General features: G+C 32.1%; 2 protein-coding genes across 3 annotated transcripts in view; both read right to left on the bottom strand.

Annotated features, from left to right (window-relative positions):
- LOC132719744 (uncharacterized) overlaps positions 1 to 4,366 on the bottom strand; it is an 11,987-nt gene extending 7,621 nt beyond the window's left edge. Inside the window, exons 1-7 of the mRNA XM_060703598.1 lie at positions 4,124 to 4,366; positions 3,340 to 3,539; positions 2,644 to 2,739; positions 2,028 to 2,118; positions 1,406 to 1,499; positions 595 to 676; positions 7 to 78 (exon numbers count right to left, since the gene is read on the bottom strand). Of these exons, the coding sequence (XP_060559581.1) occupies positions 7 to 78; positions 595 to 676; positions 1,406 to 1,499; positions 2,028 to 2,118; positions 2,644 to 2,739; positions 3,340 to 3,539; positions 4,124 to 4,223 (735 nt within the window). The 5' untranslated portion in view covers positions 4,224 to 4,366. The remainder of the gene's footprint in view (positions 1 to 6; positions 79 to 594; positions 677 to 1,405; positions 1,500 to 2,027; positions 2,119 to 2,643; positions 2,740 to 3,339; positions 3,540 to 4,123) is intronic.
- A 3,746-nt stretch (positions 4,367 to 8,112) lies between these two features.
- The window catches only part of LOC132719780 (uncharacterized), a 29,893-nt gene continuing 26,160 nt past the window's right edge, over positions 8,113 to 11,845 (bottom strand). Inside the window, exons 15-18 of one of the 2 annotated variants that reach the window (XM_060703671.1) lie at positions 11,035 to 11,079; positions 10,077 to 10,092; positions 9,551 to 9,627; positions 8,113 to 9,296 (exon numbers count right to left, since the gene is read on the bottom strand). In XM_060703671.1, coding sequence (XP_060559654.1) covers positions 9,266 to 9,296; positions 9,551 to 9,627; positions 10,077 to 10,092; positions 11,035 to 11,079 — 169 coding nt within the window. In that variant the 3' untranslated portion in view covers positions 8,113 to 9,265. The remainder of the gene's footprint in view (positions 9,297 to 9,550; positions 9,628 to 10,076; positions 10,093 to 11,034; positions 11,080 to 11,845) is intronic. The other variant, XM_060703661.1, reaches the window with a different exon arrangement.

Below are 11,845 nucleotides of genomic sequence, written 5' to 3'. Positions count from 1 at the left end.
GCTCACCTCCGTATCTCCGCCTCCTACATATTGCACACGTATAGACACCTGTGTCAACGTTCTAAACGTCAGATCAACCTATCGTAGAAAATAACGAGGAGATAAGAATTAATAATACGTACATAGTTTTAACCAGATATATCAAATTAAGTATAGATTCAAGCATTGAACAAAATCACGCATTTAACGACCGTCCACGCACATAATCACAAAATACGCATTTATAACGACCGTTCACGCACATAATCACAAAATCACGCATTTAACGACCGTTCACGCACATAATCACAAAATCACGCATTTATAACGACCGTTCACTAACGACCGTCCACGCACATAATCACAAAATCACGCATTTAACGACCGTTCACGCACATAATCACAAAATCACGCATTTAACGACCGTTCACGCACATAATCACAAAATCACGCATTTAACAACCGTCCATGCACATAATCACAAAATCACGCATTTAACGACCGTTCACGCACATAATCACAAAATCACGCATTTAACGACCGTCCACGCACATAATCACAAAATCACGCACGTACATGTTCTCAACACTAATTAATAGCAGCATATAAACTTACGTCTCTAATCAAGCTTGATCGGAATGTTTCTGTCCACACAGCAGTTTGTTCATTAGTTTCAAATCCAAGTCGTGATTTTGTGCTTTAGAAAGAAAAAAACACATATTACAATAGTACAAAAGCTTTTGAGCAACAAAGAACCGATTATTCTTATTGCATAAAGTATGAACGAAGTCTGTTTTACATCTTAAACGAGTATCCAATAAAACGATATATAAATCTGAAATATGTTGTTTTGTTCTTTAGTGCACTTTTAAACTTATATATTATTGAAGATGACAAGTATTTATTTAAAAAGAAAAATATGATAAAAATAATAATAAACAAATAAAGCGTGTTTATTTCTTGCATATCAGACTATAAGAATCTTACACCGGCTGCCGGTACAGACCGGAATATCTAGCTCGAGGGTAACTGTTTACGGCGGTAACGAGGCTCTGCCGAGTTTCCGCTAAACAGTTACCCGAGAGCTAGATATTCCCGTCTGTACCAACAGCCGGTGTTTGATTCTTTTTCTTGCATATTACATGTCAACTATTTTCGGAACAGAAATAATGAAAACTGATATTCTCATTACGCACTTTTTTCTTATAGTAGCGTATGAACTTAACTTCATTCATAACGGAAAAATGACTGGTGTAAACGGTAGATAATCCTGTCTGAGATGCAAGAAAGGATTTTCTAGTTCCGCAATACTTCATGTAATTGTTTAAAGGAATTTTGACAGTTGCTAGTGACTTGTACCAATATTATTTTTCTATGTTCATATATATATTGATCTTTGCAAACATATTTTCAATTAAATACTTACAATTTGAAAAGATCAGGGGCAATCCAAACGAGAACTTCTAGAATATTGTCTACTCCCGCTATAGGCGGAAAGTCTTTCTTTGCACGCAGTTCGGCTATCAATACAAAATATCCTTGTAACTATGCAATACATCAATACATTAATGTGTCAATAGATCGTTAATACATGTAATGAATTCCACGATACATGTCTAACCAGATAGTTTATTCTAAATCTCGACATTTCGCAGCTTATTTAGTGTAACCATATCTGTTTTTGAATTTGCATTTGAATATCGTACAGTTATAGATTTCTATGTTGGATAATACTGTTTCATTGATGTAGCTGATGAAAAAATAAATATATATGATTCTTAAATTGCAGATTTGTGCAGTCGACACATGTTTGTATGCTGTTTACTTTGCTATGAAGTCGCCATCGCAACTATTGTGAAATATGAGTCAGAAATATACCCGGAGAAATAAAAATCGATTTAAAGAAATAGGCAGCATCTCTTATGAAAAAGTACACACATTTCTGCCTCCATGCATAATAAGCATGTTTGATAAAAATATTCTTTTTGGCCCCAGAAAACACATCGCATTAACATTACATACAATAAAAGAATGCAGTTTTGACTTACCTAGTTGAATCACCTCTCGGTATCTATATTTATTGCCTTTACCAGAAGGTTGGAGGATATATTGATAACCATTGTGGTTAATTTGTCCGTACTGTAAACGAAAAGAAAATTCGAGTACTGATTTCAACCAACAATAAAACTCTATTATAAAATTTTATCATCGCCAAATGAGAAGTATAAGCTAAACAGTTTGTGTTTGGTACAAATATAATAAACAACGAAAGGTGCAGGCGCACATTATTTCTAAATCGTTAGGGCTATGTACATTGTCTTTGCTTCCTGTTATAAAACACTCTATTCCTAAACCGAAACACATCTGCGGATGTTCCTAAATTCAAAGTTTTACTATTACATGTTTAAATGTTGAATACTGCTTAAGTCGGTGCTAGGGGGCGTGGATAGTAGCTTGCACTTTCCAGTACTGTCCATGAACAGGCTCAATCAAACCGAGCCTGCAACATTTTCAATTTTGTCATTTTGGACTTTCTTTAGGGATTCTATTTCTCTCTATTCCAAAAGAAGAATCATATCAGTCTAATAGAATTATGAATCAACCTTAGTATAATTCTGATGTAACTAGAAGGTGACGTGGTTATCTCTAGAACTCAATACTTACAACGTCAGCAGGTTTAGATAAGTCTTGTCTGTGTAAAACAAAATGTGCTCTATCGTCTGATTCTAGGGGCTGATTGTTATGGTAAAAGGCAAATTCCTGTAAAATTATAGACAAGTGTGTTTAAACTAAGTAAGAATTTCATTTCCTTCAACTCTAACAGAAGTAAGAATTTCATTTCCTTCAACTCTAACAGAAAGAAAATGAAAATTTTGATTACCATTTCATAAAGCAATATTGCACAGTCGTGATATGGGAAACATGTATTCAGATACCATTGATAAACAATAAGAGCTACATGTGTATCTCATTTTCCATTTTCAAATTATTGCTTCATACTAGAGTTTTTAAGTATGACGTTTTATCACAAAACATGCGGCTGGTTGAGTGAAAACAAGATTCTGTTTTATGATAATCTAAATAGTTCACTCTTTATTCGTAATTTTGTCATATAAACGAACAACAAAATTAATTATGAATATCTGGGAAAACCAAAAAGTTTTGAGTCTCATGTGTAAATGTACTAAATAAAATGATAAAAACGCCCAAGGCTCAAAATCTTTTGATAAAACCTTTTATATTTGAACGGTCATATATTTTAATCAATTCAATAATAGTTTTTTATTAGAGTGAAAGACATAATTTATGGCTAACTAATTTCTTCAGTTTCGAAAAAGTAAAAGTGAATATCATTCATACGTTTTCATTTGTTTCATCCATTAGCTCATTCGGCAGAAAGCTGGCAAGTCGAAACACAGAAGGACACAGAGCTTCTGTTATGTTGTCATCTAGTGTTAAATCAAATAACATTTTCTCCTGTTCGTGGAAGAACCATACCGAATATGTATCGGGGAACAACTCATATTCGTTACCGGCAGACTGTTCAACCAACACTATATCTGTAAGAAATTTCCAGATTTATAAGGAACAAACCAATAAATTTCTAATTACCCAAATAGCTGAGACTAAAATGAAGTTAAAAAGCATTTCTTTAACATCACAAATATGTTTCAGTTTACAGTTTATACCAACCAAATATAATTTTGTAAAAACAAAATATATTAAACTGAGTTCATTTTTGCACCTCTTCGTAGAAGATTTTCCAGTTATTTTTGGATTCTGATTGTATGAGTGATTATCTTAAGCCGTGTAAATATTGCAAATGTTACTTAAAATTTACTTTCGTGTTTTCAATGGGTTTTTTCCTTTATTTCCCAATACCATTTTGTTCTTCAAAACTATGTGAAAAATTATTCCCCAATTTGTTTTATTGTTTTATCTGTAATGCCACAGCTTTAAAGTAAATACTTCTTAATGTAAAAGTAATTTTACTAGCATATTTCTTTCGGCCGTCCAAGATATAAGCATCTTTCTTTACTACCTCTCGATTTTTTTAATTGTATAATATTAAGAGAAATTAATACTTTTAAAGTCATATATTTCAGATTAATATTTACTTGAAAAGATGTGAGAAAACAATTACCTGGAAGTTTTCCGAGAAGATCGTTATCGCTTTGTCCTCCACACCAGTTTATAAATAAAATGACTGAATATAAAATGACAAATAAATGAAAACGTTCCATTCTATGTTTTTTGTTTTCGAAATCAAATGAAGTCGCAATAGTTTAAGCCCACATTTTAAATAATTTAACTGGAGAACTATGCTAAGACAAAACTGTAAAAAGAAGAAAAAAGGTCTAACAGTCAATGACGTAACAGGTTAATTTACGAACATACTCGTACATGTCAACGATGCACTTTATTTAAATCATTCTTTAGAAACAAACAGTTTTTTCCCATTAATTCAATATTGTAAACAGTAATTAAAAACGCCTTAAGCTTCGACAAAGTTGAGAATTTATTCCTGGGGAATAAAATCTTATTGGTTTTCATATTTAATTATTGATTAAAAGTTGACATTCAAGATGAAACACCAAATAATAACTGAGGTTGATATAAGGGAGAATAAAATAACAAACACATATGAAGCAACTTTATTTTCTTTTATTTTTAAACTTCCTTTACAAACCTTTCATTATTACAATTCTTTTTTAACATTATACATACATAAAACCCCTTAATGGATTGGACCAAAGTGATCTTAATTTCGGGGTGGTCTCAATTGTGGATATTCTTAACCTTTGCTTATATACTTTATGACAATGGTCTATTTTAGTCATTTTGTATACACATACAATATGTATCTTAACCTACAAATACAATATAAAAATATGTTATAATATTAGATCTGATGAGAGCAAAACATATTTATGAAGAAATTTAATATTAAATTCTCTTTGGTCTGATTTCAATAGTTATTATTACATGATGTACATAACCCACCTATGATATAAGAAATTAATAACACATAATAAATGTACTGAAAGTGACATTAAACCACAGTGACTCAAAAATTATTTCATACAATAACACAATAGTAACAATTTTGACACCTTGTGAGTCAAGGCATTTACGCTGATAATAACAACCAATTTGTGATCAAGGTAGGTGTTGACTTTAACTTCAGAGGTCTCAAAAGTTGATTCAACTAAAGAATAAAACAAAGAATTGGGACTGAATCAGGTGGTCTTAAAAGTGGATTAGCGGGGTGGTCTTAATTCTGGACCATGTAACCATTGACAGAAAATACTGTTATGTAAAAAAATAGCGGAGAGGTCTTAATTTCGGGGTGGCTGTAGGGATTCCACTGTATTGCTAAGTTCAGTTAAATAAGTAATAGAAAGAGCCTCGGAAACCCCGAGTATAAATCAGATTGCCAAGGGATTTGATATTCTTTCTATTTTGTATCATAGGCAAAAATATAAACATATTCCCTGTCGTCACAATATTAAACCCCAGAAAAAAGTAACCAATGTACGAGCATCTGAATATGACTTTTCTATCGTTATCTCTCCCTGTCGTCGCAATCAGTAAACCCAAGAAAAAAATGAGCCAATCAACGAGCATGCTCTAGACAGACATTGGGAGCGCACTGTGCATGTATGGTATACGATTTAACTCTGACACATTTTCAATACTATGATACCATTTGATGTCACTTACATCAACATATCGAATACATAGCACCCTGGACTTATTTTAAAATGGAAAGTCGAGAAAAAACAAAAACATAATAAACATATTGCTCTTACATTATCAATAGGATGTTGTATTTGTATACTATTAACAATTGTTACTGTTAATGATTTTCAAAGAACACATATTGGTCATCTCTCGGTGGTCAGTCCAATTGACTTTCCTGGTTAACAAGTAATTACAAATTTAATCTCAAATCCCATGTGATGATGAGAGGCAAATGACCATTAGACTCGATGGAAGATCAGAAAATTCTTGCATTGATATGCTAGATTTTATGAACCTTCACAGAATGATGCGGATGATAAAAATACACAAACAAATATATTTAGTCAGAAAGCATCCCTTTGACTGCTTATATTTTACAAGCTTCTTTGACGGACCTGGATTCTAGCTATTGCAGGACTTGTGAAATGCCCCCAACGTTAACCAGTCCATATACAATAGGAAAACGCATCTTATCTTTTTAGTGGATAACTACTATGCCTCTTTATATTGCATATTGCAAGCAGACATGTCCTAGTACCCCTCTGGGGTCATATAGTATCAATGTTTTGAATGTTTTTAATTTCAATGATTGTACAAATGTTTGCAAAAATTATTTGCCCAGTTAAAAGTTTTTTTTTGCTTGTGTTAATGATGTTGTTGCGGATGTTGACTGGTAAAACAAGTGGGTGGTAACATTTTAATACATGTACTCAATGGCAATTACTATTTTGTTTATAATATGTACACATTGAATGAACTTTTTTTTAAATATGAGACATCATTCAAATTTGGAATACACCCTAAAGTCACAGCGGCAACATTAAGATTATATGACGACTTTCCGGCTTAGGTTTTTTAGGAAGACCCCAGGTACCCCTCTGTGAATTATTTAAGACACGAGCTCGGTCAGAAAAGTTGCCATATGATACATTATTGTCAAAGTGAATAACCACGCCCCTCTCATAAAAATAAATAATAATAATAATAATAATAAATATTCTTTAGAAATATTGGACTCCTTAACTTCTAAATGTGGTAGGTTTACGTTCCTTGTTGTCCTTTTACGCTTATCTGTTGGGGGCGTCCGTGGCCGAATGGTTAAGGTCATTGACTTCAAACCACTTGCCCCTCATCGCTGTGTGTTCGAATCCCAACATGGACTTTGAATTCTTTCATGTGAGGTAGCTATCCAGCTAGCTAACGGAACGTCGGTGACTCGTTCGTGCCTGAAATAATTCACGGAAGGGCAACTGAGGTCTTCTTCCACCAGTAAAGCTTGAACGTCGCCATATGACCTACGCTGCGTCGATGTGACGTAAAACCCAAACAAACAAACAAACACACACTTCTCTATTACGTTATTGCGTTACATTAACGATCGTGGTAAATGTTGCTGTCACTAAAAGAGTTTCTGTAACACTTGCTAGTCAGTCAGAGACTCTTGTCCACTTTTGGTTTTTGTGAAGATACCCTTATCATCAATAGACGTTGGACAACACCCTAGTTAAAGCAATGTACACTGATTTCTATTTTATCTATTAATCATTAAAGAATGGATAGAAAAAGGACTGAGGTATTGACATTGGCGGAACCATTGCAAAAATGGGAACATTTAATGAGTAGTCTTGAGATTTCACGAAGTTTTAAAAGAAATAAAGCCATCATTGATCATTCAACGTGACTCTCTTTGTCAATCCACGAAATGTAGCATATGATTGCAACAAAAAAAGTTGAACACAGATCTATCAAGTTGGCGGCCTAGCGGCAAGAAATTTATAAAAAGTTTATAGCTTTGTTGATGTCGATGGATTGTGTCATCTAAATCTATGATTTTGTATGCAAGTGACTATAGTTCAATCCATGACAGCAGCCATCCCGCAAACACTGAGGGTTGTTTACGTCATTTTGCAAGTGCGCTATATCACTCGCCCATTATAGAAAAATGATACCAAGTAGCAAGGCGGACAAAATTGCATCATGACCTAAATTATGGTATAATGGCCTTAAAATACCCTAAAACTGTTCTCACTATATATAGTTTCATTGTATATTATTAATAAGAGGCGTCCGTGGCCAGGTCTTTACGGTCGTTGTCTTCAAACCGTTTGCCCCTCACCGCTGTGGGTTCGACTCACGGCAGGAATTTTGATTTTTACTTATAGCAGAATTGTAAACACATTTATGTATGACAGTCAATTGAAAAATATAACAAAAGTAATGCTTGTTGATAGTTTTATTTATAGTTATCATACATATATCTTCTCAAGGATACCATAAAGCAAAATTGTATTATATAGTATTTTCATTTTGGATATATTGTATTTAAATAATCAAACGTTATTTTTTTTAAATCAAAATCGAAAGTGTTAAACCACCTCACAAAATATTTTAGTTTGTCATAATAGTACATACAGCGGCAAATTTTACCATTGATAAAACAAATACGTGAATAAAGATTAGTAAATTCATTGTAGAGAAATTTAGCCATCTCATCAAATACTAAAACTGTATTATAACTATGATTTTTAATTTATGAACAAAAGTAAATGAAAATTCATAAAAAGTGATAGATAAATGTTTTGATAAATTCTTTATTTAGTACATCGTCACAAAAAATTTGATGACCTAAGGCGTTCTATAAAGATGGCATGAATTTCCTTTGTAAGCATGAAAATCAACAGTCCATTAATCAAAATAAATATCCATCATTCTAAGCTAGTTTCATAAACTGTAATGTTATGCTTTTAAACAAGTTTAATCATTTAAAAGCAAAACAAAAACATTTAACATCCACCACCATAAGAATGTTTCATGAACTGATCGTAAAACTTAATAAGATGACTGAGGGCAAAATATTTTATTTTTTGCTTTTGTAATATAACTTACAATGCTTCAGATATTATGTTAAAATGTTGAGATAATGATTAGTTAGTTTTTTTAAAAAAGAAAAAAACCCATAACTTTTATAATAACACCTTCCAATAAAAGCTGCCTTTATAACTGATTCAAAATTTCAAAGCAAAACAAAACATTTCTGCATGTGTAGCATCCACCGACTTATATCAATTTATATAACATATATGTTAGCAAATCTAGCATGTTACCGTTGATTTAATGTAAATGTATCATTCTAAAGCAATCACATATTATAACTATCAATAAAAGCTGGTTTCATAAACTGTTTTGTTTAGCTTTGAAACAATATTGGTCAACTTAGTTCAATCCACGAAAATTATTTAATCAATTTATGAAAATCTCATCATCATTAATTTTTATTATAAATGGAAAGCAAACAACAAATAGCTGTTGAAATATTAAACAAAGAAAGAAAGATTTAGTAAACACTCATTAGCTCCAATGTCGGTCTTCATTGACTGTAGTGAACGTATTGAAGACGATTAAATTGTAACAAAAGTTGAATTAAATGCAATATAAAGAAAAAGTTTAATGCTACAAGCATCGAAATCTTAAATCCCCAATCATCCCACTCATATAAAAGATGAAGTCTGATTGAATGCTTCTCCAGTGAATGAACAGTGCACTAATCTTCTCCATTCGGACATGGGATGTATCTACAAAACAAAATCAGCAACACTTGTAAACTGTTAAACATTTTAATTACAAATTACATGTATTTCTTTGCATTTGTCATAAATTTAATAAATGTAACAACTTCGCCGGATTGAATTCTCGGGTTGAATTCACGCATAGTCATATATAATTCTAAAATCAGTAAAACATTGGACATTTTAAACAGATGATCTCAGGTTTCGTATTTCAAGATACATGTTAACAATTATGATCACAAATAAATGGGTATACTTACACGATATCGATTTTGACTTGTCCCAATGGTCTTCTTTCACAGCAACAATCTGGGCTTGGAGAACTGCTTGGTAACATCTAAACATGGAAATTATAAACTATGTCAAGCTTTTCAGTAAATCGTAAGAAACTTCTTGTACTACTATCATAGAAAAATTGTATGGAAATATGTTTATTGGTTTATACATAATTTATTTAGTTTTCGAATGTGTAGGTAGCTATAAGTTTAAAGTCCGTTCCTTAAGCCAACCAGTAATACGTTCATGTTTATTAATTAATGTATCGCCGTTTCATATACAGATTCGTCTAAACTTGAAATGATCAATTTTGGATATTAACATTTTCTTTTTGGTTATAAAAATATTTTTCTTTCTAGTTTAATAGTGATGTTCCTTCAAGTTTTTTTTCTTTCTAGTTTCATAGAAATGTGATGTGCCTTTCAAGTACTTATAAGGATTTTAATGATCTGAATATTTCAGAAGGTAAACTGTTAATGTGGAATGAAATCTATAACAAAATGAACTTACTGAACTCATTGTTGTCCTGAAAAAAGCAATGTTTACAAATAAGCATTGATTAAAGTTTACTGGAAATATTGCAATTCATACGATATTCTATTAATGCATTGTATAACAATGAACAGACGAGATTATCACTAAAGGACAGCATTTTGTCGTATACAATATTGCTCATTTTAATAAAACAATGTTATATGGACAGAATATCAACATTTTGAAGTATAGGAAATCACTCGGTGTCAGAATTACATTAATAAGGAGCTATTGGCTAATGATAAGAAGATTAAATAAATTAATTACGTCAGAAAAAAAATCATTGATAATTTTATGTCACATTTTAAACAGAAGCTTGGGTTTGACTCAATAATCTATCACTCTGCTACAGAATAAGAACCATCACGTTGATGTCTAGAAAACAGTTCTTTCAATTTGAAGTGTCAAAATAAAAGTCAACCCTGTGTGACCGATGCCATATTGTATTTCCATCTGTAGGTTTTATAGAGAGGTGGTTAAAGCTATTACATGTCTATAATTCGGGACTAAATTCAAGGATTGAATATGTACTATGCGCCAACAGACAAGACTTTACAATTTTAGCGGTGACACAATAAATTGAAATTTTCTGAAGCACATAATATACTTCATACTTCAGGTCTCATTTGACTTGGATAGTGTTTTTTTTTTAAATAATAAGATATGAGCCGTGTCATGACAAAACCAACATAATGGGTTTGCGACCAGCATGGATCAAGACCAGCCTGCGCATCCGCGCAACCTGATCAGGATCCATGCTGTTCGCTGTCAGTTTCTTCACTTGTAATAGAGTTGGTAAGCGAACAGCATGGATCCTGATCAGACTGCGCGGATGCGCAGGCTGGTCTGGATCCATGCTGGTCGCAAATGCACTATGTTGGTTTTGTCATGACACGGCTCATTAATTATAGTCTGTAAAAAAGTGTCTACTCACGTCGTAGAACTAGTAGTGCTGCTAGTGCTGCTACTGGACGAAGAGCTGTAGATATCAGAAGAAGAAAAAAACATTATAGAAGATATGCTAGTCCAAAATATGACACATACATGTTTAATCTATACATTTAATTCTTCTCAAAAAGTCTAGGTACTTTATGAGATAGAGTGTTTGAAAAAAAAAAAGTTAAAAAGAAACTTTGTTATCAAAACATAATGCTAGTCCAAAATATGGCACATACATGTTTAATCTATACATTTAATTCTTCTAAAAAAAGTCTAGGTACTATATGAGATAGAGTGTTTGAAATAAAAGTTAAAAAAAACCCTCGTTATCAAAACATTAAAAGGCACATTATGCAGACACGAAACATTAATGTTCAAACGTTTGAATTATTGTTTTAGAGCATGTTAGAAGATAACCGCTGAATGCGAAATTATTTGTCATAACTTGATAAAAGTAGCAAAATGTAAACAAAGTAGTATTTTGACTTACATACAAAATATCAAATCGATATATCTGTATTTATTAATTATACAATTATCAAAAGGCAACAAAAGCAAATGATGTTCAGGTCATTAACCAAAGAGTATTTTTTGGATGCTGTAACAGGGCAACACCAACAAATAAAAGCTTTTGAGACGTAAAAGTAAAAGCATTTCTGAGAAATAATGGACCTTTATATCATATAAAATTAATGTATTACATAAATGGAAATTTCTTGCAATAATAGTATTCACTGATGTTGTTATGACAACAGTTCAATAATATGAACATATGAGCCGTGTCATGACAAAACCAACATAGTGCG

This window comes from Ruditapes philippinarum, unplaced genomic scaffold (assembly GCF_026571515.1).
Source record: "Ruditapes philippinarum isolate M1 unplaced genomic scaffold, ASM2657151v2 ctg821_1_1_1_1, whole genome shotgun sequence".
NCBI classification, from domain to species: domain Eukaryota; kingdom Metazoa; phylum Mollusca; class Bivalvia; order Venerida; family Veneridae; genus Ruditapes; species Ruditapes philippinarum.
Note: the sequence above shows the minus strand (reverse complement) of the source record. Positions and strands in the feature narration are given on the sequence as shown.